The sequence below is a fragment of the Corticium candelabrum genome, chromosome 2 (genome assembly GCF_963422355.1).
Source record: "Corticium candelabrum chromosome 2, ooCorCand1.1, whole genome shotgun sequence".
In the NCBI taxonomy this organism is placed as follows: Eukaryota; Metazoa; Porifera; class Homoscleromorpha; order Homosclerophorida; family Plakinidae; genus Corticium; species Corticium candelabrum.
Window position 1 is genome coordinate 9,797,793 of NC_085086.1, and position 27,643 is coordinate 9,825,435.

Here is a 27,643-nt window from a genome sequence, read left to right on the forward strand (position 1 = left end):
ACAATGGAGAATAGTAACGTGCGCTACGTACTATTTTGCAACCACAAACATCTCCCCTCCTTACGACTAGACTGTACTCTTATGATTTCAATGAAATCCATTTATTCATCATAAACCAATTGATCATTCACAGTAAAATCTTAATATTTGATACACCAAACGTTAACCAAATATGAGGATGAACTAAAACTAAATACTAAGTCTTTCTTCACAATCTTCAATTACTCGTTCTTGTTACATAGATCGTTGGACTCACACGCTCCACCGTCTTTTAGAGTCGTAACGTAATTTTCAAAGTCAACGTATTTCTTGCACTTGTCTAGGCATCTCTTCCTACGTTTCTTCTCGCAAGTTCTACGGGCCTTGCCCTTCTTGTTCTTACATGGCTTTTTGATACAATCTTGCTTCTGTTTGTCTTTGCACTCAACGGACGTCATCTCTGGCCACAGCTCAACATGAGAGTTGTGATCGAGAACGAATTTCTTGCTGTATCTTCCCTGGACATGATACTCCTTGTCTATCTCTAGTTGGAAATCCTTTTTGCAAATGGCGGGGAGCTCCAGACTAAATTTGTCATCAACTTTCAGTCCAGCACTTCCATATTTTAAAATCTAAGAGGCAACAATCATTTATTAAAATTTGAAACAGAGCTAAGCAAACCAGCAAGCATGCTGACACAGAATGCAAGACTTACATCTACAATACGGACTCTGTATTTCCACCATCCGTTAGAGTTAATCTCCTTAAGCACGTAAACTCTGTAGACATAGTGGTGATGGAGACAAGCGTTACACAGCTTTTTATCAATCGGCTCAAGCTTGGGACATCGACCTACATTAAAGCAAATTTCACAGGTGATATAACTCAAGTACATTTCTATATATAATAGTTATTCATACCTGCCCCGCATACACACACTGGTTGGTCAATATTGCTCTTATTGCAAATCATTGACAGTTCTGGGCTAATACCAGCCAACGTGTAAAACCGAGTGCATTCCACAGCTGCAAAAAATTCAATCACTTATTACTGACTAAATAGAAAATCATAGTTAGAGCTATCAACTCCTACATTGTTCGTAATAGTCGTAAGCCTTGATGCTGACAGGCAGATAATGCAAGACTTCAAACTTCTTGAAAGCTTTAAACTTAAGGCACGTATTAATATTGCTGCAGAGCTACAATAGCAATAACTAGAAATAGTAGAGAAGTAACAATATTACAAGAGTTTACAACAAACCTGATCAAAGTAGAAGACAACTGATTTGTCAGTGATCTCATACTTATCAAACTTTAAGACTTCACCTTTAGTAGACAGCATCTGCAGCACCAAAAATGTATTTACATAATTAGACATCAACGAACAGGTGTGTATGCCCTACATCTTTGAGACAGAGCGGATCGTCTGCATCGTTAATACGACGATCACATGCCTTATATCCTGTAGGCAACTCCACCTCAACAATAGCCATGCTTGTACAATTCTTTCCCAAATATCTAATATGAATAATCACTATTAGATAGCACGTCTCCACACCAATGTTGTCCATTCACTCTGACCTGGCACAGAATTCAATTTCTGCTGCATTGTCTCCTTCAATGTCGCTTGGAACCACAACAACATCAGCTTGAACACTGAGATTAAACGAACACTCCTCGAATCCAGTTTCAGGGACGTTGTACTCAACATGAACCTGATAGAACATGATGATGATGATAAGTTAAGACCATACATTGCATCTGATGTCGTTTAGTTATCTCACAATAGTTTGTCCCAGTCCAGTGCCACAGGTTTCCACTTCGTAGACGTCGTTGATAGGAACCTGTTGCGAGAAACTCGTTTATCTCCTACTAATAAATGTTACTACATTGACAATCTTTCTCACCTCGACGCGTTGTGTCAGAGCAGCATTTGCAGAGTTAACGGTGAAATTCGTCACAACCTCTCCTGTAGTCTTGCTCCTCACTGTCACGCACAGATCCGGAGGATGATTGACAGACACACCGCATCCAGCAGCAAATTTGGATAAAGCATTCAGAGCAACAACGGTATCCTAACACAACATAGTTGCAAAATTAGCATGTGGAGAATCAAATACAATACGAAAGATTGTATTACTTGTGTGGATACAAAAGCTCCTCGTGAGTTTCTTGCGCTGTTGAGCCATTTGGCAATTGAAGCTGCGCATTGGCAGTCAGACACAACGAGACAGGCTTCAAGGACGTAAGCAGACATTTCTACAGAGATGGCTGCAGGTCTTCGTCTATACCAGTAAGCCTGTCCCACAGAGGTGTCAGCCTCCCAATGCCTCGATCCATCCTCACCTAACCAAAAAATAATAGCTTGTGTTGCATCTCAAGAAATAATAAAAGATAAGCATACCAATTTTTGCCTTTGCAAACAGTTCACTTCGCAGTTTATGAATGACAGAAGCATCACACACACTTTCGGTTTTGCAGATGCCACAATCAGAGTAGTTGCAAGCCTTCACCAACGCCAGGTAGACAATTGCTTGGGCATATGGTCGGTTAACTCGATTGGCTCGAACTTCGCTTTGCATGTACGTAACAGCAGGACAGATTCTAGGCTAAAGAAAAAAAGCGCTATTGTAAAAGAAACACACTTTCAGTATTAAAATATTAGCTCTTACAATTAGCACTTTTTTCTCCTCGGGACTACAACACTCAAGTAAGCTCATAGTTGTGTAGGCAGTCATTGATACACCACCTTCTTGTACACCACCCTATATTGTACACAACAAACCGATGCAGACAACAAACGCAACTGCCATATCAAAATTCATTACATACCACCATCTCTCTGTGATAAACTCTCTTGGGTTCCAAAAACTTTCCAGAAGCATCTTGACGAGTGCCAAGAAAGTTGATAAGTCCAGACACAACATTGGGATCAACATCAACAAACTCTCGTGCGCAACACATGGTTCGCAAGACAAACGAACTCAACCAAGTTGAAGATGGATGACTTTGCCACACGCAGAATCCCCCAGTAGCTGCTTTGCGATATCTTAGCTGGTATTGGTAACCTGTAGACAATTCAGCATGACTAAAACCCGACAGGTCCAAATCAGCCGCATGTTTAAAAACCTTGCTTGAGAAGAGGAAGATGACCTTTTTCAGAGCCTGGATTAGTGGCAGCCAAAAACCACACGACCGCACAGTTTGGACCAAAGCGCAACATACTGTGTTCTCCAGATCCACGAGGCATCCTCAGCAGTCCCTCTATGCCTTGAATAGGATCGACGTCACCTTCAATATGCTCATCAATCGAGAAGTACTTTCCTGCAAAAACATTAGCAATCAACCACAATAGCGACACTAAACCCACCCACATCATTGCCATACCATTAACTCCCAACCAGGCTTTCTCTGAGCCAGAAATGAAGTCCTCCGGTGCTCGAACATGAAAGTAGTTGATCTGTTTTCTGTTTTGATTCTTTCCTGCGCAAGGGCACTCTTCTCCGCACAAATGTAGTTCTATTCAAGTGACTCATTCAACCACCAAATACAACAATGCCAACAAGATGGCATCAGTTACCTTTCTTTGGAGGACACAATTCACATTGACTGCCATCACTGAAAGCCAAAGCCGAACTGTCAGATTGTCCTACACAGCATTCGTCCTTTGTGAAATCGCCTTCAATGGGATCACCACAGCTGCCATCGTGGAGGATTGACTTAAAACATCTGCCAACTCGAAGATCTAAAATGATACCCTCAAGTTAATCAATTGCTTATGAAACATCAACACAGTTGTTGTAAATCATAAACCATACCTGGAGCTTGTGCAATGCTGCAGCCCCCACTAACATTCATATTAAGACCTAAGCATAAAAACAGAAAAATTAGCCTTTTGATTGATTCCATGTGTGTGTGTGTGTGTGTGTGTGTGTGTGTGTGTGTGTGTGTGTGTGTGTGTGTGTGTGTGTGTGTGTGTGTGTGTGTGTGTGTAAGAGAGAGAGAGAGAGAGAGTGTGTGTGTGCATGTTTGAACGGGTGCGTGTTGTGTACCTTGAGGATCTAATTCGGCTGCATAATCATAATCTCTCTTAACACCTTCAGCCTATAACATTACGTACCTCATAAAAATAGCACAAGTAAATTGTTTGCAATAGTAATATCATTACCACAACTCTGATTTCCTGCTCTATCTCATCTCCTCCTAGTTGAGTACGTACCCTGACAGTCAGTTTTGTTGTGCCCAGATCAAGAGGCATCAATGGTAAAAGTATTGTCTTCCTGTCTAATCCTGGAACGCTGAACCGAACAGGCGCTGTCTCCTCTCCTGTACCGGCACTTGTGCAAAGATTCTCAGGTGGATCTATAATTTGCAAACTTGCCTGAAAGTAAAAGACGCATTACTCTATTAAACAATGTTTGTATTGAAATCACATTTACCCATTGGTCATTAGCGTTGTAGTTATAAGCAGAACATTCGACTGACACTTGCTCCTGACGTTTGAATGAATAAGGCAAATGACACTCAACAAATAACGGCTGGAATACGGTGAGTTCAACAGGCTCAGACACACAAAATCCAGTAGCACAGCACTGAGCCAGACCATAGATCGACCACTTCGTAATAGAGTCAGGAACTTTTACAAGTCTGGTAACCGATTTTCCGTCGCTATATGAAAGTAAATACTTAGTAGCAATTTTGCCTTGGAGCACAATTGAATTCACGCAATCTCACCCATTGGTGATCCGTTCGTTGTTTAGCCATACGTGTGGGAAATGCTTTCTTCGTCTAATAAGTGATAGCTCAGCAAACCCAATAATATCATTAAACGGTGCTGCAACGATAGATCGTGCTCTACGGTCGTCTGCAATGACGTTCATTATCACCCACAGAACAATCTATAATAATTATGCACCAGACTCACATCCAAGACAGCAGATGTACTGATTGTAAGCGTCTGTTGTTGTCGTAGAATTTAGAAGAGTGGATATTCCCGCAAGCAGTTTTTGGTACTCAGCAGAACAGAACTTTAATCTGTTTGTCTTGTCAGTAATTCGTCTAGCTGCAAGAGCTTTTCGCAATTTAGAACAGTGACCTAGAAAAATTGAAATAGTCGATTATTATCAAACAGCCACGTAAACTGCTCATTATTTTTACCTGGTGTGTTCCGCTTTTTACGTTTGCTTGGACATGTAACATCTAGTAAACCAAATAGATTCTCATTAAGATTTGTTTATAATGCTAGTTGCTATAGAGACCAGTGACATACCGTCTCTCAGACAAACTTGAGAGCAAGACTTTGTGCAGCAATTGCATTGTGGGTTTAGACTTGTCCCAGACACAGAAGTCAATCCGACAACCTGCAAATAACAGACAACGCTAAGTGAAAGAATGTCAACTAATATACAAACTCATTAAACCATTTTATTACTAAGCATCAGTATCTGACAAAACTGTCAGAAAGATGCATCAGCCCAGTACAATCATCTCAGATTATTGTACCATGCGAACGTACATCAAATATTCCGTCTGAGCTTGCAACTGTCTGACCACAAGAAGTTGAACATCCATCCAAAGCTTCAAACATCTGTTAGATATAAAAGTCACCACTATTCATGTACACACGCAAACACATTCATACCTTGTCCCGTGACAACCGGTTCTCAATATTGAGACTGTAGAGGTTCTTGTCCACAGCCAGTAATGCAATATCAGAATGTGGACAGGCCACTGCAATGCTCAGATTTAAGTCTCTGCCAGGCTCAATCACTTTGCTACCCAAAATCTCAAGAGAGATCTAAAGGAGATCCATTAGGTAACTGTTTACAAATACAAATAACCTATTCTACCTCATTCGAACAAGTTTTGTCCGTTTCAGCGCAAGTAAAGTCAGAAATAACATGATTTCCACCTCCACACTGATCAATGTAGTAGACAATGATGCAATATCGATCGGCCATCTGTGGTGTGATGGTGACTAAGAATTTAGTAGAAGGACCGTTATTGGTTTGAAGATGCTGAGATGACTGAATGCTTCCCCTGGCAACTACAACAGCTGTGACGTGCAACTACAGTGGAGAAAACACAAATAAATTAAAACAAATCTATAACAGCTACAAATGGGAAATGTATACTATTCTGTTATCACCGCTGCTCTTGATAATCTCAAAACTAGCAATGCTGCCAACCTAAAAAAATTTCATTGTGTGAAGATATAGTTGGGTCATAAAAGTATTGCTGATTGATAACTCTAACACTGATTAGTCTTTTACCTGTAGTTTCCTAACTGAACTTGATCTGACTGTGATTTGATGACTGCACGGTGAACAAAATTTCTTGAAATTGCATTTCTCTCCAAGATGTTGGCCTTTGGCTTTGACCAGAATATCAATATCTCCATCTGGGTCTCCCACGTCGATATTAAGAAAAACTATACCATTATCACTTGTTGTCTTGCTTCTGATTAGACCATCAGGCTGTGTCACTAAAATTTCAATGTTTCTCGCACTTTCGCCGCTTGGATAACGAGCTCGAACCTGTAATATCAAAAGATCTAGTCATGCAAGCAAATGATATGTTCAAACAAACTGCATGTTCAAACAAACTGCAGACATATCAACATGCTTGCATTGTCTGTGTATCTTTTAGTCTGTGTCTGTCTGTCTGTCTGTCTGTCTGTCTGTCTCTGTCTGTCTGTCTGTTGTCTTTCTGTCTGTCTTTTCCTCTGTCTGTCAAAAATTATTATTTCTGACATCAAAGTATGATGCAATTCTGCATCAAACTACTGTCCATCTGTGTCTGTCTGTCTGTCTGTCTGTCTGTCTGTCTGTCTGTCTGGACGCACAACACCCTAGTTTCTGGATGAAGCGAGTGTCTCAGCGATTTGCTCATATGCCACCAGATTGAGCCAAGACACAGATACATCCACACTGAAGATAGACCAGACATCACATTTTACGACGTAGACTCAGGAACAACAAAAGAGATAGATGTTGCTATGGCTCATCCCTGGAGCAAAGATACCATCAAGGGAGCGTCCACGACATGTGGATATGCAGCAACAAAACGAGAGGCAAGGAAGGAAGTAAAGTATCGCAAAGAATCATTACCAGATGGTTCTAAGCCTTTTGTTACTCCTCTGGTGTTCGAACACTTCGGTCGTTGGGGACCCAAAGCAGAGGAATTTTTAAATGAGCTTGCAAAGAAGTCCAAAGACATGCTGGGAAGGAAAAATGAAGCAGCGTTTAGAAGCTATTGGAGAAGAAGATTTTCTGTGATTATTCAGAAATGTAACAGTAGAGTTGTTTTAAGAAAGCTATCTAGGCTTTCATTGAATTGTTTGGATGGACAAGACAAGCTAGAGATGGACAAAGCCATTCATAGTTCTATTCATTAATTAAAACGAAGAACAGTAGGAGAGTAGAACTTTTAGTACTGCAGCAAGTGATGTAAGTAGTGACGTTTGATGACAATAAAACAAATCTGTCTGTCTGTCTGTCTGTCTGTCTGTCTGTCTGTCTGTCTGTCTGTCTCTGTGGTCTCACAATTCAGTCTTGAATGGGAGCATGGAGTGAGTGCCTGCCTGACATTTGCCTTCCCCATCAAACAGAACCAAGACATCAATGCATCAACACTAAAGACCGTCCAGACATTACAATGTTTGATCCAAATACTGGACAGAATTTAGATATTGATGTGTCCCTGGCTCATCCGTGGACTCAGGACATTATTAGGAGGGCTAGCATATAAAATGGTCATGCGGCTGCGACAAGAGAAGAAAAGAAAATGAAAAAAATATTCAGAAGAGCTTGTTCCAGGAACATATGTATCAATGTGTTCCTCTTGTGATAGACCATTTTAGGAGGTGGGGCACAAAGGCAGAGTATTTCTTGCAGCATTTGTCACAACAGTCAGCAAATCCAGAAGCCAATTTTAATGCTTCAATGTTCGTGTGGTATTGGAGAAAAAGATTTTCTACAATTCTCCAAAGATGCAATGCCAAAGTCATCCTTAGAAAACTTTCAATGTTACCTAATCATGGTGATTTACATAGATTATTTGATTTCACATTCAAGGTCAAGTCCATTAGTTAATGACTTTGTTGTTTTCAAGGACTGATTTGTACTTAATAATCCTAGCATATGTACAAGTTAAACATGTATAAGATTAAATTATCTGTCTGTCTGTCTGTCTGTCTGTCTGTCTGTCTGTCTGTCTTTCTGCCTGTTTGTCTGTCTGTATGTCTGTCTGTACAGTATGTCTTTTTGTCTGTCTCTCTGTCAGCCAGCCAGCCAGCGAGCCAGCGAGCCCGCCTGCCCGCCCACCGTCTCACTCTCTGTCTGTCTGTTTCTTTTCCTGTCAATACTGCACTATAACAATTTCGTCTGTCTGCCTGTTTGCTTTCTGTAGGTCTCTGAGTGCCAGCCTAAACAAATCTAAGCAGAACATGCATGCTTCTGTTGACCTGCATCAGTAGAGGCAATTTAGGTTTGTAAAATGACGACATAAGATCACAATCGAGCTTGATGGGATTGTCAGTAAACACAGAAGAGTTATCCATCGAAGAAGACTTAATGCCACTAGCTTTCTCTGTCACTTCAGCAATCACACACAAGTGCTTGCTTAATGGGAAAACGTCATATCCTGCATTAGGAAATGTCAACGACTTAATCCCTTGATCCTGTCAATAAGAAAACCTTTTTGCATGTCGCATAAACAACGCTATATTACAAAGCATAGTTGTCACTTACAGATGAAAGTATTAGGAACTGTTCTGACCTAAAGACCACGACACTAGTAGTTGTTTCCTTGCAGATACCAAGTTTTACATTCAGTATTCCAAGTACACCTTTTCCATAAGAATTCCTACAAGGACCAATAAAGATCATGCATGCAGAATAAAGCGCTTCTACCACAAGAAAATTTAATACCTTGCTGTCACAACAATTTGTATATTTTCATCGGTTGCCTTCACAAATTTGGGTGCTCTTACAAAGACTTCAAAACGAGGCAGAACTATAGAAACAATCAGTCTGTCATAAACATGCTGGAGGTTTCTAGAGTTTTGTTAACACATTTCTCGTTTTACAAAACTGTAGGTTCGTGTGTGTGTGTGTGTGTGTGTGTGTTCGTGTTTAGATCTAGATGAACACTGTTTACTAACCATCATTTTTCACTTCAAATAAAGTTTCTGAGATCACAATATCCTAATCAACAGAAAAAAATTACAACCACTTTTAATAGAATATAACAACATTTCTCACATCACAACTGCGTTTAGCAACAATTGTCCAATCACCCTCAATAGGAGTCAAACCCAAGTTAAAGTTGATTCGCTGGATAGCTGAATCAATAATTTTCAGATCAGATGCAGACATAGATATTACATTGCCTTAAGACTTTCTCACCTCCCTGTGTTGAGCATGGTTTAATATCAAGCCTTTCAACAATGATGTCTTGAGGATTCTACCGAATTATCAATACATTGTAGTATTCAACAACACAAAGCATCTCCTATTGTATACATACTTTGACGTCCAACAACACGTTGCAAACACACTGCAAAATAAAGAACGGAATAAAATGGTTTTGCAATAATTTGTGACAAACATATTACATCAGTGTCTCCTCCACAGCAAGGAGCAAAGTTGCAGCTAAGAACTACCGCTCGGATGTTCACTGTAATAACCACACACACAGTGAACGTCACTACACTCAAATTCTTGAGCATATTTAACTTACCGTCCTCATTTTCTGTGTATATAGGCTTGTCGGTCTGGATGAGAACCAATTCCGGACTGTTTCTCACTCCTACCCTAACAGCTTTATTGAACGACAAGATGCCGTGCGTGCTCACAGCTCGGACGCTAACAAAACGCTGCTTTCCGGGTACTTGAGGAGTGGAAATATGCTGACAAGGTATGGAGAGAGCAAACTCAGCCGGAGTGCCTGCCACATAGAAGCAAGTCTAGTAATAACCACTTACCTCTGCTATTGTCAAAGTCTCTGCTGCAATGTCATATTCAGTTGTTACCTTGTGCAACAGGCGTAGGATCAGTCGTCAAAACGACTTTGCCGTTGTCGTCTACGACTTCTAAATTCGTCGGGATGCGATGAGCAGCTCCCACGCCATAAACGGAGACGACAACTCTCTCCTCCTTGCAGCAGCGCAGCTCTCTGGGCAGTGCAACAAAGTAGTTGCTACGAATACAGCATGACAAATGTTACATAGCGTCACGAAAAACAGCATTATGCAAGGTGATCTAGTTAGTGAATTACTAGATGTATGTTACAGTGGTGTGGATGGACCTCCAAAATTGGGGACAAGAACTGCTGATTAATGAGATCTATATTTAAGTTCATAGTACTAGACAGTGTTCAAAGGGCCACAGCTACTAATACTAATTGCTAATATTTGGAGCCATGAGCCTGGTCCCTTTATCTTGCATGCGGAGACCGCCACTGTTACAGTGGGAGGTGGGGGGAAGGTTTACCACAATGATCCACTTACCCAGCAGCGTCTGCAACAGTGAAACACAGAGCAGCAACGACGGATACGACAAAACTGAGCACCATCATCATATCGTGACTGAACGCACACTGCTGTATCATCCTACTATGCACAGTCAAGTCGGCGCACCTGCGTGGGTGTCATTCCGCCTGCTAACTTGCACCACGCATGTAACAGCTTAATACCTGCCTACACTTGCACTTCGACCTTTTCACAGAGCGTGGCACCAACAACGTCATCACCTACCGCAACGTCAATTTGGTTCTCTTTTGATGCATTGGCGTTTGCTAACCGCGTGAGTCTAGAGCCAAAGCAACAATTTTTCTTTTCGAACTTTAATCGGTGCGTATAGCGATGCATCGAATTAGGTGAGGCCTCATTAAGACTCGGCTCTTGTGTGTTTTGCGTGTTTTACGGTGATGAACAACCTCTTTCTGATCTCTTTCGTGACTCTACCGCGTCATTTTGAGTGATGATTTAACATTGAGACCTGACAGACGTCAAATGCGGGTACAAACGTGCGTACGTAATCTATGATGCGTGTTCTGTGTGGTACGCACTTACCAAATGGTTTGGTTTGTACCTCCTGAATACTTCCTAGAAAGTGCATCGTCTAGGGAATGTCTGACGTGAAGAGGAAGTCTTTAGACAAGTCTGGTGGTACTGAGAGGTAAGAAGAGATGCATGATTTCATCATGAGGTAATGTCCTCAGCTGTGGCTGTCATGTAGATAAACCAGTCACTCAGTGTTGCTGTACTGTGTTTACTTTTCCTTCATGTCGTTTTCCAAAGTGCTCGTAGATTCAGTGTTTGGCAAGAGTCCTGAGATGTGTACAAAAAGAGATCTTTGTATGTTCTTACAACGACATCGTACTATTGCCAGTGACCTTGCTCTTTCAACAACTGGAACAAAGTCTATTCTTATTGAAAGGTGAGATAACTGACAATGCATGTGCTTGTTTGCCACTATTGCTTGACTAGTTTTAATTCTGTGTACAGAGTCACGAAGATCCTCTGGTAAAGAGAATTTTAGGTTATACAAAAATACCAACATGGCTGCCTGCAATAAGGTGGGGCCAAGATAATGAGGTAGTTGCTCGCTTAGTTTACCTTGAAATGCAGCGTCGAAGAGGTCATGCAGGAATACAGGTATCGGAATGTGGATTTTTTGTTGATACAGAGCGTGGATGGTTGGGAGCATCACCAGATGGTTTAATCTATGATCCAAGTAACGTTGATGACACAGATGGTGTGCTTGAAATCAAGTGTCCATATTCAATGCGAACAAAAACGATCTCTGAAGCTGCACAGATGCCTGGCTTCTACTGTCAATGGAAGGATGGCCAGTTGCACTTGAATAGAAGGCACAAGTATTTCTACCAGGTGCAAGGTCAGATGGCCATAACAGGAAGGAACTGGTGTGACTTGTTGTATGGACACAATATGACATATTTATAGACCGAATTAAGTATAAACATAAATTTTGGTTACAGGAATGCTTGCCTAAATTAGAAAATTTTTATGACAAGTGTGTATTAGCAGAAATAGTTTCACCAAGGTTTCCACTTGGCTTGCCCATGTTGGACCTTAGGTAGCAAGTAGATAGAGTTCTGTTTGTACTATTAATGTTGTAATGATTGAAAATGAAATTGAACAGCAAGTGGTAGTGTGATGTATTCTGGAACATGTGACACACAAGAGTACAGAATTATAACAAAAGCCAATATATTTACTTTTCCAAACAAAACTTAATATCATGACACTAATTAATATTAATCTACCCTACAAAATTAAATTTACCGTACAAGAGGTGGATGCAAATTCGTTAGATACGAACATACAGTAAATACCTTATCTAAAAGATCCATACTTGAACTAAGTGTTATGCCTTGTAAAATTCTATAGTTCTTTATCCGTCTGATCACCCTTTCTACATCGATTCTAAGAGACGCCACTTGCCGGCATTTAATGACTTGCTCCTCGGCAAACTGACCTCCTCCTTTTAGAAAAGGAGGTAGCACAAGAGATGCCCCAACGTCCATGAGAATGTCGGCAATAATAAATCCTTTGTCTGCCATGACTTGGTCTCCAGGCACCAATTTATTAAGAAAACCAGACTGCTTGGTAAGTTCCCTGTCTGATATAGCACCAGTAAATAGTTGTGACACAAACATGACATGACCACATGGCGATATTGCAACCAATGCTTTCACAGTGTGGTGGTGTTTGTAACTGGAGAAGAAAGCTGATTGCAAACCCATATCTGAAGGACGTTCTGTAAAAAGCTCTGTTGCATCAATGATGCAGGTGGTTTTTGGAAAGCCTCTCTAAATGACTGCGGTAAACTTCGACGTAGAGTGTCCCTTGGCAACCACCAGTCAACGTCATTCAAATGGCAATAGAGAAAGTTTATCCATGTGACAAAAATATTATGAACTTGAGAAAGAGAGAAGCCAAACCTGTAGCTAAGGTCTTTCATCTCTAGCCCCAAACGAAGACGAACCATTGTCAGAAAAAACTCATTTAGAGGTGAAAGAGAACGAGGTTTTGCTGATTTACTCTCTGTAAATGCTGTATGTCTCTGTGACCAATATTTCAGTGAAGTGGCAGCATACTCTAACGACTTGAAAAAACCCTTGAAATCATTGTAGCTGCGAAATCCAGTATAAAAGAACGTCTTTTCATCATTATCTTGAATTGCCTCAACCCTCCAATTCTCGCCACTAGACATTTGCTGTTCAAGTAATTTGATACAGTTTTCTTTTTCCTTTAATTCCTCCTGCAGCTCAAAACATGATGCACAGTCAGAGTGAGGCTCAACATCAATACTTAGACTGTGAAACATGTCTTCAAAGTCTTCTGCAACATCCACATCTCTGTCTTCATGTTCCCGTATTGGGGAAATAAGACTTAGAGACCGCCTGCATGCTGCAACGTTCTTCTTAGGAGTAGAAGATTTAGGCCTTCTTGGTCTTGAAATAACTCTTGCAGCAAGCCTTTTCAAAGGAGGAGTTTGTTTTGATGGTGACCATGTAAAAGAAGCTCTAACTCTGGATCGCTTTATTGCAGCAACAGAAAAAGGTGGCTTTGTCTTGGACAACGTTGGTATTACTCCTGTTGTTGATTTGGTTCCACGAACAAAATGCCTACCACATACCCTGGCATTGGTCGAGACATCATCAAGTCCTAACTGTTCTAACCACCTCTGACGTTCCTCTTCATTTGAAGGAAATCTGAAAAACTTCAAATATTTCCCCTTGGCAGATACATTGGTACATCCAGGAACACAGCACATAACCATGATAGAACGGCAATTACACGCTCCAAGAAATAAAACACAGTACAGCAACACTGAGTGACTGGTTTATCTATATGACAGCCACAGCTGAGGACATTACCTCATGATGAAATCATGCATCTCTTCTTACCTCTCAGTACTACCAGACTTGTCTAAAGACTTCCTCTTCACGTCAGACATTCCCTAGACGATGCACTTTCTAGGAAGTATTCAGGAGGTACAAACCAAACCATTTGGTAAGTGCGTACCACACAGAACACGCATCATAGATTACGTACGCACGTTTGTACCCGCATTTGACGTCTGTCAAGTCTCAATGTTAAATCATCACTCAAAATGACGCGGTAGAGTCACGAAAGAGATCAGAAAGAGGTTGTTCATCACCGTAAAACACGCAAAACACACAAGAGCCGAGTCTTAATGAGGCCTCACCTAATTCGATGCATCGCTATACGCACCGATTAAAGTTCGAAAAGAAAAATTGTTGCTTTGGCTCTAGACTCACGCGGTTAGCAAACGCCAATGCATCAAAAGAGAACCAAATTGACGCCGCGGTAGTTGATGACGTTGTTGGTGCCACGCCCTGTGAAAAGGTCTATTCTAGAAAACGACTTTAATTTTGCCGTTTGCACACACATAGAAATAGACTGACAGACAGACAGACAGACAGACAGACATACAGACAGACATAACGTAAGACTCTTGTACACACACAAATGAATTAAGACAAACAGACAAACAGATAAATAGACAGACAGACAGACAGACAGACAGACAGACAGACAGACCGACAGACAGATATGAAAACACTGACTTCTCTGGTATTTGAACATTTTGGAACTTGGGGATCAGAAGCTACCAACTAATAAAACAAAATAGTCAGAAGATCAAGTCACATTAATTAAGGCTATAATAAAAAATTTGACTTTAGATGTTTTGGAGGGAGCAATTCTCAATAATCTTACGACTCGTTGTAACACTAAAGTCATCCTCCACAAGCTGAATCATGTCTTCTCTGGAGAAGTAGATGAGAACATACACGACAGAGACTTCAAAGTAGCTTGCTCTAAGCTGAAGCTGAACTCAGTAGCTTGTTTGCATTTACTGTTAGAAATGTAACGTAGAGTTCGTGTTTCAATAAATGAAATTGACAGACAGACAGACAGACAGACAAAACACACACAGATAACTTATTCTCATACAGATTCTACTTGCACACATGCTAGGATTTTTACATACAAATGAGTCCTTGCAAACAACATAGTCACTAACAGACAAACAGACAGACAGACAGACAGACAGACAGACAGACAGACTGACTGATAAAGTTAAAACAATCAGACTAGATCCGAGTTGCAATTGTAGAAGGTTTTTTGAGAAGCCCATCTACTATACTCTCTCGTAAATTTCAAACAGGTTAATTAAAACAAATTGTTCGAATAACGTTAAAACTTGTTGCAAATGATTTGCGATTACAAATATTTTAGATTGCTCAATTAAATATTAGTGACTTGGACAAGTATATTATTCCATCCATCTGGCAGCACCACCATCACATCACAACCAGCACCACTACCATAACCACAACCACAACCACCAACACTACCACCACCAGCACTAACACCACCACCACAACAACAACCACCATCACCAATCATCATCATCAATGGTTCTCAAACTGATGACCTTACTAAAGAGTCCAATTCAGTTGCTAGTTCAATTACTTTCAACAGGTCAAACATCTAATTAATACTACCACTATTCAGACACACAATTAACTATGTATTTGACAGGCTCAAACTGAAGGTACCTACCAGGCACACTGCCCTCAGGAAACCATCATTTTAGAACGCTCTCAACGGTCGGAGAGTATCCTTTAGCGCGCGTTCACATACCATGGAGTAGTAACGTGCGCTACCTACTGATTTGCAAACACAGACATCTCTCTCCTCTGACGACTAGACTGTACTCTCACCATTTCAATGAAATCCATTTATTCATCATAAACCAATTGATCATTCACAGTAAAATCTTACTATTTGATACACTAAACGTTAACAAAAGATCAGGATGAACCAAAACTAACTAATGAGTCTTTCTTCACAATGTTCAATTACTCCTTCTAGTTACATAGATCGTTGGACTCACACGCTCCACCGTCTTTTAGAGTAGTAACGTAATTTTCAAAGTCAACGTATTTCTTGCACTTTTCTAGACACCTCTTTCTACGTCTCTTCTCGCAAGTTTTACGGGCCTTGCCCTTCTTGCTCTTACATGGCTTTTTGATACAATCTTGCTTCTGTATGTCTTCGCAATCATCGACCGTCGTCTCCGGCCACGGCTCAACATGAGAGTTGTGATCAAGAACGAATTTCTTGCCGTCTCTTCCCTGGACATGATACTCCTTGTCTGTCTCTAGTTGGAAATCCTTTTTGCAAATGGCGGGTAGCCACAGACTAAATTTGTCATCAGTTTTCAGTTGAGCACTTCCAGGTTTCAAAATCTAAGAAACAAAAAGCATTTATTGAAATTTGAAACAGAGCTAAGGAAGCCAGCAAGAATGCTGACACAGAATGCAAGACTTACATCTACAATACGGACTCTATATCTCCACCAGCCGTTAGAGTAAATCTCCTTAAGCACACGAACTCTGTACACATAGTGGTGATGGACACAAGCGTTACACAGCCTGTTATCAATCGGCTCAAGCTTGGGACATCGACCTTTTGAAAGCAAATTTCATAGTTGATATAACTCAAATACATTTCTATCTATAATAGTTATTCATACCTGCCCCGCATACACACACTGGTTGACCTTCATTGCTGTTGTCACAAATCAATGACAGTTCTGGGCTTCCACCACCCAATGTGTAGAACCGAGTGCATTCGATAGCTGCAACAGATTCGATCATTTGTTACTAACTAAATACAAAATCATCATTAAATCTGTGAGGACATACATTGTTCGTAGTAGTCGTAAGCCTTGATGCTGACAGGCAGAGAATGCAAGACTTCGAACTTCTTGAAGGCTTTAAACTTAAGACACGTATTTACATTGTTGCAGAGCTACAATAGAAATAGTTAGAGATAAAATAGAGGCAAACTATTACACAATCTAGAACAAACCTGATCAAAGTAGAAGACAACTGATTTGTCAGTGATCTCGTATTTATCGAACTTCAACTGTTCACCTCTAGCAGACAATATCTGCAGCATCAAAAAGGTATTTATATAGTTAGACATCAATGAATAGGTGTGTATGCCTTACATCATTGAGACAGAGTGGATCGTCTTGGTCATTAATACGACGATCACATGCCTGATATCCTGTGGGCAACTCCACCTCAACAATAGCCATGCTTGTACAATCTTTGCCCAAATATCTAACATGAATAGACACCATTAGCTAACAATGCTACATATCAATGTTGTCAAATCATTCTGACTTGGCACAAAAGCCAATTTCTGCTGCACCGTCTCCTTCAAGGTTGTTCTTAACACCAACCACATCAGCTTGAGCGCTGAGATTAAATGCACACTCCTCAAATCCAGTTTCAGGGACGTTGTACTCAACATGAACCTGATAGAACATGATGATGATGATAAGTTAAGACCATACATTGCATCTGATGTCGTTTAGTTATCTCACAATAGTTTGTCCCAGTCCAGTGCCACAGGTTTCCACTTCGTAGACGTCGTTGATAGGTACCTGTTGCAAGAAACTCGTTTATCTCCTACTAATAAATGTTACTACATTGACAATCTTTCTCACCTCGACGCGTTGTGTCAGAGCAGCATTTGCAGAGTTAACGGTGAAATTCGTCACAACCTCTCCTGTAGTCTTGCTCCTCACTGTCACGCACAGATCCGGAGGATGATTGACAGACACGCCGCATCCAGCAGCAAATTTGGATAAAGCATTCAGAGCAACAACGGTATCCTAACACAACATAGTCGCAAAATTAGCATGTGGAGAATCAAATACAATACGAAAGATTGTATTACTTGTGTGGATACAAAAGCTCCTCGTGAGTTTCTTGCGCTGTTGAGCCATTTGGCAATTGAAGCTGCACATTGGCAGTCAGACACAACGAGACAGGCTTCAAGGACGTAAGCAGACATTTCTACAGAGATGGCTGCAGGTCTTCGTCTATACCAGTAAGCCTGTCCCACAGAGGTGTCAGCCTCCCAATGCCTCGATCCATCGTCACCTAACCAAAAAATAATAGCTTGTGTTGTATCTCAAGAAATAATAAAAGATAAGCATACCAATTTTTGCCTTTGCAAACAGTTCACTTCGCAGTTTATGAATGACAGAAGCATCACACACACTTTCGGTTTTGCAGATGCCACAATCAGAGTAGTTGCAAGCCTTCACCAACGCCAGGTAGACAATTGCTTGGGCATATGGTCGGTTAACTCGATTGGCTCGAACTTCGTTTTGCATGTACGTAACAGCAGGACAGATTCTAGGCTAGATAATAAAGCGCTATTGTAAAAGAAACACACTTTCAGTATTAAAATTAGCTCTTACAATTAGCACTTTTTTCTCCTCGGGACTACAACACTCAAGTAAGCTCATAGTTGTGTAGGCAGTCATTGACACACCACCTTCTTGTACACCACCCTATATTGTACACAACAAACCGATGCAGACAACAAACGCAACTGCCATATCAAAATACATTACATACCACCATCTCTCTGTGATAAACTCTGTTGGGTTCCAAAAACTTTCCAGAAGCATCTTGACGAGTGCCAAGAAAGTTGATAAGTCCAGACACAACATTGGGATCAACATCAACAAACTCTCGTGCGCAACACATGGTTCGCAAGACAAACGAACTCAACCAAGTTGAAGATGGATGACTTTGCCACACGCAGAATCCCCCAGTAGCTGCTTTGCGATATCTTAGCTGGTATTGGTAACCTGTAGACAATTCAGCATGATTAAAACCCGACAGGTCCAAATCAGCCGCATGTTTAAAAACCTTGCTTGAGAAGAGGAAGATGACCTTTTTCAGAGCCTGGATTAGTGGCAGCCAAAAACGACACGACCGCACAGTTTGGACCAAAGCGCAACATACTCTGTTCTCCACATCCACGAGGCATCCTCAGCAGTCCCTCTATGCCTTGAATAGGATCGACTTCACCTTCAATATGCTCATCAATCGAGAAGTACTTTCCTGCAAGAACATTAGCAATCAACCACAATAGCGACACTAAACCCATCCACATCATTGCCATACCATTAACTCCCAACCAGGCTTTCTCTGAGCCAGAAATGAAGTCCTCCGGTGCTCGAACATGAAAGTAGTTGATCTGTTTTCTGTTTTGATTCTTTCCTGCGCAAGGGCACTCTCCTCCGCACAAATGTAGTTCTATTCAAGTGACTCATTCAACCACCAAATACAACGATACTAACAAGATGGCATCAGTTACCTTTCTTTGGAGGACACAATTCACATTGACCGCCATCACTGAAAGCCAAAGCCGAACTGTCAGATTGTCCTACACAGCATTCGTCCTTTGTGAAATCGCCTTCAATGGGATCACCACAGCTGCCATCGTGGAGGATTGACTTAAAACATCTGCCAACTCGAAGATCTAAAATGATACCCTCAAGTTAATCAATTGCTTATGAAACATCAACACAGTTGTTGTAAATCATAAACCATACCTGGAGCTTGTGCAATGCTGCAGCCCCCACTAACATTCATATTAAGACCTAAGCATAAAAACAGAAAAATTAGCCTTTTGATTGATTCCATTGTGTGTGTGTGTGTGTGTGTGTGTGTGTGTGTGTGTGTGTGTGTGTGTGTGTGTGTGTGTGTGTGTGTGTGTGTGTGTGTGTGTGTGTTGTGTACCTTGAGGGTCCAACTCGGCTGTATAATCATAATCCCTTGTAACTCCTTCAGGCACAACTCTGATTTCTTGCTCTATCTCATCTCCTCCCAGTTCAGTAATCATCCGGACAGTTAGCTTTGTTATGCCCACATCGAGAGGCATCAATGGTACAAGTATTGTCTTTGTGTCTTTTCCTCGAACGTTGAACTGAATAGGCGCTGTCTCCTTTCCTGTACCGGCACTTGTACAAAGATTCTCAGGTGGATTTATAATTTTCAAACTTGCCTGAAAGTAGGAAGCACATTAATCTATTAAATTATAATAAATGAATTGAAATCAAATTTACCCATTGGTCATTAGCGTTGTAGTTATAAGCAGAGCATGCAACTGACACTTGCTCCTGACGTTTGAAAGAATAAGGCAAATGACACTCAACAAACAACGGCTTAAATACGGTGAGTTCAACAGGCTCAGACACACAAAATCCAGTAGCACAGCACTGAGCCAGACCATAGATCGACCACTCGGTAATAGAGTCGGGAACTGTCACCTGTTTTCTGATTGAATTGTGATTGCTATAGAAATGAACACATAATAACAATTTGAGTCAATAACCAGACTTGCAAGAAATCTAACCCATTAGTCATGACTTCCGTATTTAGCCACACGTGTGGGAAATGTGTTCTTCGTCTAACAAGTGACAGGTCAACATCATTAGGACCTAAGGATGCTGGACCGCTAGCTCGTGCTCTAGGATCATCTGCAATAACACACGTTATCAACAAATAATCTACAAATTTTATGTAACAGACTCACATCCAAGACAGCAGATGTACTGATCGTAAGCTTCTATTCTTGTTGTAGTTTTCAGTAGTTCTGATGTTCCATCAACCAGCTTTCTGTACTCAGCTAAACAGAACTTATTTCTGTTTAAAATGTTGTCACTAATTCCATTCTCTGCAAGAGCTCTTTTCAATGCAGGACACTCAACTGGAAAATACAATTAATGGTCAATTACAGTCAAACAGCCAAGTAAACTGCACTTGTAACCTGCTGGGGTCCGCTTCTTACGTCTGCGTGAACATTTAGCATCTAAAGCAAGTAGAATTCCAATGCAGACGTTCACAATTCAAGTTAGAAATAAAACTTACCGTCTCTCAGACAGACTTGAGAGCAAGACTTTGTGCAACAACTGCATTGTGGGCTTAGGGTTGTTCCAGACACAGCAGTCAATCCAACAACCTGCAGGTACAACATACCGGTAAGTGACAGAATCAACTAATGTCTACAAACTTTAGCTTTTTTTGTCATCATGTAATATACAAAATGGTGAGAGATGCAGCCGGTCAATACAATCATCTAACGTGATGTAACATGCAAACTTCCATTACAGTCTGAATCTTACATCAAATATTCCGTCCGAGCTGGCAACTGTCTGTCCACAGGAAGTTGAACATCCATCCAAAGCTTCAAACATCTGTTTCCAAAGATCACTTACACTTATTGGTTCACTATTCACGTAAACATGTAAACACATTTTCACCTTATCACGTGACAAACGGTTTTCACTATTGAGAATGTAGAGTCCTTTGTCCACAGCCAGCAATGCAACATCAGAGTGGGGACATGCAACATTAATGTCAAGTTTCAAGTCTCCGCCAGGCTGAATCTCGTCTCTGCCCACAATCTCAAGTGAGATCTAGAAATCATGCGTCTATTAGGTAACTCTTTACACACACAAAATCATTTCACTACCTCATTTCCGCAAGTTTTGTCCGTTTCAGCGCAAGTAAAGTCAGAAACAACTTGACTTCCACCTCCACACGTGTCGTCAATATAGTAGACAACAATGCAAAATCGATTGGCCATCTGAGGAGTAATCGGGACTTGGAAGGTAGTAACAGGACCGTTCTCGGTTTGAAAATACTGCGATGTCTGAATGCTTCCTCTGGCAACGACAACAGCTGTGCTTTGCAACTAGTTCACAAATATAAATGAAATAACTAGATATATAACAAATACAAAATTGGAATTACTATTCTGCTGTCACCGCTGCCCTTTATAATCTCGAAATCAGCATTGTCACCAACCTAAGTAGAAAGTCATGGTAAAAATTTAGGTCATAAAGTTAGTCGTTAGCTAACTGTCATGTGTGTTGAAATGGTGTGTGCGTGTGTGTGTGTGTGTGTGTGTGTGTGTGTGTGTGTGTGTGTGTGTGTGTGTGTGTGTGTTGAAAAAATGCCATTGTTCTCTTACCCTCAGTTTGTCAGTTGATTTCGGTCTGACTGAAATTTGTCTGCACCGTGAACAAAATTCCCTAAACTTGCATTTCTCTCCAAGTTCCTGGTCTTTGGCTTTAACCAAAATTTCAATATCACCGGATGGGCTTCCCACATTGATGGCCACATCAGCTATTCCGGTATCGCTTGTTGACTTCTTCTTGACATTACCATCAGGCTGTGTCACTGAAATTTCAACGTTCCTCACACTTTCCCCATTCGGAAAACGAGCCCGAACCTGTAAGGCAAGCATTTGCTCAGCTGCGAAAATAACGGGCTATAAGTCTTTACGTAAACTGTTTAATTATTTAATGAAAAACTGGACATCTATTACCATGTCTGCCCTCTTATGTATCTGTCTGTCTGTGCTGTCAGTCTGTCCGTCTATCCGTCCATTCCTCTGTCTGTTTGCCTGTCTGTCTGCCTGTCTCTCTGTCTGTTTGTCTGTCAATACTGAAATAATATTGTCTGTGTGCCTGTCTGTTGTAAGTATGAGAACCAGCCCATACATATCCAAGTAAAACTTGCTCTTACTTACCTGCATCTGTAGAGGAACATTAGGTCTGTAAAATGATGACATAAGATCGCAATCAAGCTTGATGGGATTGTCAGTAAACACAGCAGAGTTGTCCATCTTAAAGAACTTGATGCCACTAGCCTTCTCCGTCACCTCGGCAACCACGCACAAGTGCTTGCCTAGTGGGAAACCCTCATACCCCTTATTAGGGAATGTCACTGTCTTATCCCCTTGGTCCTGTCCACAAGAAAAAACAACTCAACGAACAAAACCATATTGCAAAGCAAAGTAGTTACTTACATCTTCAACCAAGTCAAACTCTGCATACTTAAAGATCGTAAGATTTGTTGTTTCCTCATCACAGACACCGACTTTCACAATCAGTTTTCCCTGTACACCTCTGCCATAAGTATATCTACAAAGACCAATCAAGATGATGCATACAATAGAAGCACTCCATCAAAAATTTCATACCTTGCTGTCACACCAATATGTATATTGTCAGCAACTGCTTTCACAAATTTTGGCGGTCTTAGAACAACGTCAAAACGAGGTAGAACTAAAGAAAGTCATTTATAAACAAGAGAAACGATATGTGAAGTTAGGTAATAAATCTACAGCCTGGCTGTTTCATATTGTAGATGCATTCACTTTAAGTGTGTGTGTGTTGTGTGTGTGTGTGTGTGTGTGTGTGTGTGTGTGTGTGTGTGTGTGTGTGTGTGTGTGTGCGTGCGTGTGCGTGCGTGTGCGTGCGTGTGCGTGCGTGTCCTGCATCCCTGAAATGTAGCTAGGGCATCTAGCTGAACAATGATTTAACTAACCGTAATTCTTCACTTCAAACCCAGTTTCTGAAATCACAGTTTCCTGACAAACAGAGCGACTATCACAACCACATTCATTACATCACAACATCATTTCTCACATCACAGCTGCGTTTAGCAACAATCGACCAATCACCCTCAAGAGGAGCCAAACCCAACTTCAAGGTAGTCCTCTGAATACCTAAATCAACAGCTTCAAATCAGATGCACATCTAGAATTTAATTTCACATTTTCTTACTTCCTTGAGCGGAGCATGATTTAATAGTGAGTCTCTCAACAACTATGTCCTGAGGATTCTACAGAACGAACAATACATTGCAGTATTCCACAACATAAATCACCCTCAATTCTGTACAAACCTTGACGTCCAACAAAACGTCGCAAACACACTGCAAGAAAGAATAAAAGAGTAAAATAACGTTGCGCAATATTTTACAACTTAAGTCATTACGTCAGCGTCTCCTCCACAGCAAGGAGCAAAGTTGCAGCCAAGAACAGCTGCTCGGATGTTCACTAGTAACCACACACAACACACACACACAGTGAACATCTCTACACTGATTCCTTAAGAGCACTCAACTTACCATCATCGTTTTCTGTGTAGATCGGCTTGTCGGTCTGGATGAGAACCAATTCCGGACTGTTTCTCACTCCTACCTTCACCACTTTGTTGAATGACAAGATGCCGTGCGTGCTCACAGCTCGGACGTTAACGAAACGCTGCTTCACTCGTCCTTGCGAGTCTCGTACGTATGGAGTGGAAATATGTTGACAAGGTATGGCAAGAGCAAACTCAACCGGAGTGCCTGCCAAATAAAAAAACAACAACCCTTAACAACCCAGATTGCTACTACAGAGAACGAGTTCACTCTGCTGTTCTATGTTAATTATTAACTGCATTGTCTCATTCATTTCCTACCTTGTGCAACAGGCGACGAATTCGTCGTCACAATAACTTTGCCTTTCTCGTCTGTCACTTCCAATTTCGTCGGGATGCGATTTGCAGCTCCTACTCCGAAAACAGAAACAACAATTCTCTCCTCCTTGCAGCAGCGCAACTCTCTGGGCAGTGCAACAAAGTAGTTGCTAGAAAACAGAGTAAGACCGTTAGGTAATTAATTAACAGAGCAGTTGCAGGGTGGACTAGACAAGGTGAGTTAGGGCTAACGCAGAGCTTTCTACATACCCAGCAGCATCTGCAGAAGTAAACCACAAAGCAGCCACGACGGGCATGAAAACACTAAGTATCATCATCGCGTCTGATCGCACAATGACTGCCTCATCCGACTTCACACACTCAAGTAAGGATCGACTGCGTGGGCGCCGGTCCTTCTTCCGCTTGCTAGACAATTGTGGCCACGGAACGTCGTGATCAAACTGTCGACGCGTGCAGTCGCGCGTCGTTAGTGGGTGAAAGGTCGCGACCTTCCGGGCAGAAGAGCCATAGTCACCGCCCACATATCCGCAAATTGTTTACATACAAGTTTACACTAGTGAGAACAATGAACAATGGTCGCCATTGTGCAAGAGCGTTAAATACGACGTCAAGTCTTCATACCGCATCTAGAGATCGTTTGTAGTCTGCACCACATTCTGTATACACACGTGGCTTGTTCAATTTTTTAGTTCACTAGCAGACATTACCGCGTCTACCCGTTTCTAATGCAAATTGAGGTCGAGACACGCCCAATCAACGCATATAATTAATTACTGAGTAGATAGTGTGAGACTGCATGTACACGGATCAATCACCGTGCAGTTGACTAGTAGAGTGGCTTAGCGCGTTCACACAGGAATTCACCACAAACTGAGTAGACTAGTAAAGTTGTAGTGATTTAGCAAAACGGTAGAAAATGTTGGTGTCTGGCACGTACGCGTGCACGATTACTAGCACACCTTCCACTGTCGTGTCCTGACAAAGACTATGCATGCACGCGTGCAGACACGGGGTGAACAACAAGAAAAACAGTCTGCGTTTGTGTTGCGCTCTCTACCGTCTTTTCAAGCTCCTCTGCGTGTTAATTAATTAACAGGATGGACAAACCACAATATGCAGATATGGTACTTTCCCCCGCAAGGTGTAGCCATCTAATTAAATGTATTATCAACCACGGCTTGGCCGCTAGGACGTCAAATTGCGTAGAGCCGCGGTTTTTGCGTGTTTATTAACTCGAGTGACTCGAGACACTAAAGAAAGCCTCTCGCTTGTAGGTGATAGTACATGCTAAGTTGTTGACACTGACGTTGATTTCAAATTTCCGGTTTAGTCTACCAGAGGTGCTGAAGTTGGCGCTGCAAATGCAACTCCAGAAACCTAGTTGGCGAGTTTGACGAGTGTTTTTTGTTGAATGTAAGATGCCAATTTACCTTGATATGGTATACTGCACAAGTTTCAAACAAAGATAAAACGCATCTAGAAAATTAATTGGGCATGCGTATTTATGCACCTGAAACACTAGCTGACTTGATATTAATAAAAGCAACCAAACACAATTTGTAATCAAGCACTAAGCGTATCAGTGCATCACGATGCCTAGAAGTATGACCGAATGTGTTAGATATTGATCAGAGCATAACCATTCAATTAATTGCATAAGTGTATTAAGAAAGTTATGTCTTCGCCGCATATGTGGAATCCAGTGGACTGACTATATACCCAACACAGAAGTGTTATCTCGTTGTAACATCAGTGGCATTGAATCTTTTGTTAGGAAATGCCAATTTCGCTGGGCTGGTCACATGTCTCGAATGCCTAATGATAGAATTCCCAAACAACTCCTTTTTGGTCAACTGGAACAGGGCCATCCTCATCAAGGTGGTCCTAAATTACGTTATAAAGATTCTATCAAGGCTAATATGAAATCTTGTGGGATTGACTTCCTGCATTTTGAGAAACTATCCAGTGATAGAACAACTGGAGATCTCTCTGCCATTCATCACTCCAACAGTTTGAAGAAAATCGTATTAGACATCTTCAAGCTCAACGTCAGAAACGGAAAGAACAAATTGTTCCTACCAACAAGTCATTTGTTTGCCAATCTTGTGGCAAGGAATGCCGTTCAAAAGCAGGTGTTAAATCCCACCAGAGACACAGAGGACACTAAAGAGAGTCATCACTGTTATCAGTGGACATGCCATCATTAAGAAAGTGCACTATAATTCAGAAAAACCAAACCTATGCACATGCAGCATAACATGTCCTATCCTGAACTCAGAAGCAGCCACATGCTCAATGCAATTAGCTCCCAGCTGCAGATACTGTACTGCACTGAGTGTCAAGTTGTGACCATTATAGAATTCAACAACAATAGCAGCCGACATCGTAAAAATTATGTTTGTGTTACAAACATCACACAGCAGCCAGCAATTAGATTTTTATTAATTAATTACATGTATTGCATAAAAGTATTGAGAAAGTGCAAAGTTATAATTCACGAAACCCAAAACTGTGCACATGTAGCATAAAATGTCCTATTCTCAACTCAGAAAAGTAGCCACTTGGTCTGCAATTAGCCTCACGTAGCCAGACCCTTCCCACCTACATCTTTCCAGCACTCAGTGTGCAGCTGTGACCATCATAGAATTCGACAACAATAGCAGCCCACTTCGCAAAATGTTTGCGTCACCAAAATCACATAGCAGCTGGAAATTGGATTCTCATTAATAAATTAGGAGTACCCTACAATTCAACAAACCACTCGTTGCCTGTAATGAGCAAAGAAATACACCAGCAATTTGTTCAAACGTAAAGAAAGCAGTGAATGCAATTACCAAACAACTATTTGCTCAATAAGAAAAATGGTAAAGGTCAGACTTTCACAGTTGAACACTAGTCGTTATTAGCCTCGGCCTCACAGAGCCGTGTAAGAGGACGAGTTTAAATAGGCACTACACGGGTCTGGGAGGCCTAGGCTAAGCTGTTACAGATAGCCCTGATTACAATGCAATTACTAATAGTCATACGCTGCAGTGTCTATGTATGTAAAAGAGTGAATGTATTATTTCATGAGATAATTTCAAATATTAAAATAGAATAATATAATTAATAAAATTCAACAAGTACCAACTTAGATGCATTGGATTAATTAACATGCAACAACAGATAATCACCGTTTTAAATCTGTGTTATAAAACCATTCGTCTAGATTATACTGCTAATTAGGAACATTTTAGGAATGTCAAATGGCTATACACTCAAGCTCTTGTGTGGGATCATACACACACACACACACACACACACACACACACACACACACACACACACACACACACACACACACACACACACACACACACACACACACACACACACACACACACACACACACACACACACACACACACACACACACACACACACACACACACACACACACACACACACACACAC

The 27,643-nt window shown here is 41.2% G+C and overlaps 3 protein-coding genes and 1 long non-coding RNA gene across 6 annotated transcripts; 1 reads left to right on the plus strand and 3 right to left on the minus strand.

The window, feature by feature from the left end:
* Positions 1–85: 85 nt before the first annotated feature.
* On the minus strand, positions 86–10,626 carry LOC134198091 (complement C3-like). The gene is made up of 40 exons (XM_062667422.1): positions 10,489–10,626; positions 10,012–10,178; positions 9,720–9,926; positions 9,595–9,656; positions 9,507–9,536; positions 9,386–9,443; positions 9,242–9,321; positions 9,142–9,184; positions 8,909–8,993; positions 8,729–8,843; positions 8,443–8,658; positions 6,251–6,514; positions 6,113–6,166; positions 5,828–6,046; positions 5,620–5,775; positions 5,494–5,565; positions 5,248–5,338; positions 5,136–5,177; positions 4,903–5,073; positions 4,713–4,842; positions 4,418–4,646; positions 4,147–4,359; positions 4,031–4,082; positions 3,797–3,844; positions 3,559–3,723; positions 3,366–3,497; positions 3,108–3,302; positions 2,811–3,046; positions 2,651–2,743; positions 2,383–2,587; positions 2,119–2,324; positions 1,886–2,053; positions 1,763–1,822; positions 1,560–1,693; positions 1,382–1,496; positions 1,240–1,320; positions 1,072–1,177; positions 900–1,004; positions 695–831; positions 86–611 (listed from the first exon to the last, which is right to left on the minus strand). Exons 1-40 carry the CDS (start codon positions 10,587–10,589, stop codon positions 222–224), a joined length of 5,433 nt encoding a protein of 1,810 aa, XP_062523406.1. The 5' UTR covers positions 10,590–10,626; the 3' UTR covers positions 86–221.
* Positions 10,627–10,701: 75 nt separating this feature from the next.
* On the plus strand, positions 10,702–12,164 carry LOC134198211 (uncharacterized). Of its 2 annotated transcripts, XR_009972800.1 has the most exons (4): positions 10,702–11,006; positions 11,090–11,158; positions 11,219–11,419; positions 11,488–12,164. It is a non-coding gene; the product is annotated as an uncharacterized LOC134198211 (long non-coding RNA). The 2 variants fall into 2 exon arrangements; XR_009972799.1 differs by having other exon boundaries at positions 10,702–11,158.
* Positions 12,165–12,189: 25 nt separating this feature from the next.
* LOC134198209 (uncharacterized) lies at positions 12,190–15,714 on the minus strand. 2 transcript variants are annotated; one of them, XM_062667559.1, is made up of 3 exons: positions 13,917–15,714; positions 13,692–13,856; positions 12,190–13,634 (listed from the first exon to the last, which is right to left on the minus strand). In XM_062667559.1, the coding sequence occupies exons 2-3, from the start codon at positions 13,787–13,789 to the stop codon at positions 12,698–12,700; spliced, it is 1,035 nt and encodes a 344-aa protein (XP_062523543.1). In that variant the 5' UTR covers positions 13,790–13,856; positions 13,917–15,714; the 3' UTR covers positions 12,190–12,697. The 2 variants fall into 2 exon arrangements, with proteins under 2 accessions (XP_062523543.1, XP_062523542.1); XM_062667558.1 differs by having other exon boundaries at positions 12,190–13,856.
* A 49-nt stretch (positions 15,715–15,763) lies between these two features.
* Positions 15,764–24,637, minus strand: LOC134198208 (complement C3-like). The gene is made up of 39 exons (XM_062667557.1): positions 24,440–24,637; positions 24,173–24,339; positions 23,838–24,059; positions 23,705–23,766; positions 23,613–23,642; positions 23,492–23,549; positions 23,354–23,433; positions 23,253–23,295; positions 22,906–22,990; positions 22,732–22,846; positions 22,453–22,668; positions 21,892–22,152; positions 21,672–21,725; positions 21,391–21,612; positions 21,179–21,334; positions 21,041–21,112; positions 20,787–20,877; positions 20,686–20,727; positions 20,452–20,625; positions 20,272–20,395; positions 19,982–20,210; positions 19,656–19,920; positions 19,469–19,516; positions 19,231–19,395; positions 19,038–19,169; positions 18,780–18,974; positions 18,483–18,718; positions 18,323–18,415; positions 18,058–18,262; positions 17,794–17,999; positions 17,561–17,728; positions 17,438–17,497; positions 17,235–17,368; positions 17,057–17,171; positions 16,915–16,995; positions 16,749–16,854; positions 16,577–16,681; positions 16,373–16,509; positions 15,764–16,289 (listed from the first exon to the last, which is right to left on the minus strand). The coding sequence occupies exons 1-39, from the start codon at positions 24,505–24,507 to the stop codon at positions 15,909–15,911; spliced, it is 5,403 nt and encodes a 1,800-aa protein (XP_062523541.1). The 5' UTR covers positions 24,508–24,637; the 3' UTR covers positions 15,764–15,908.
* Positions 24,638–27,643: the final 3,006 nt, after the last annotated feature.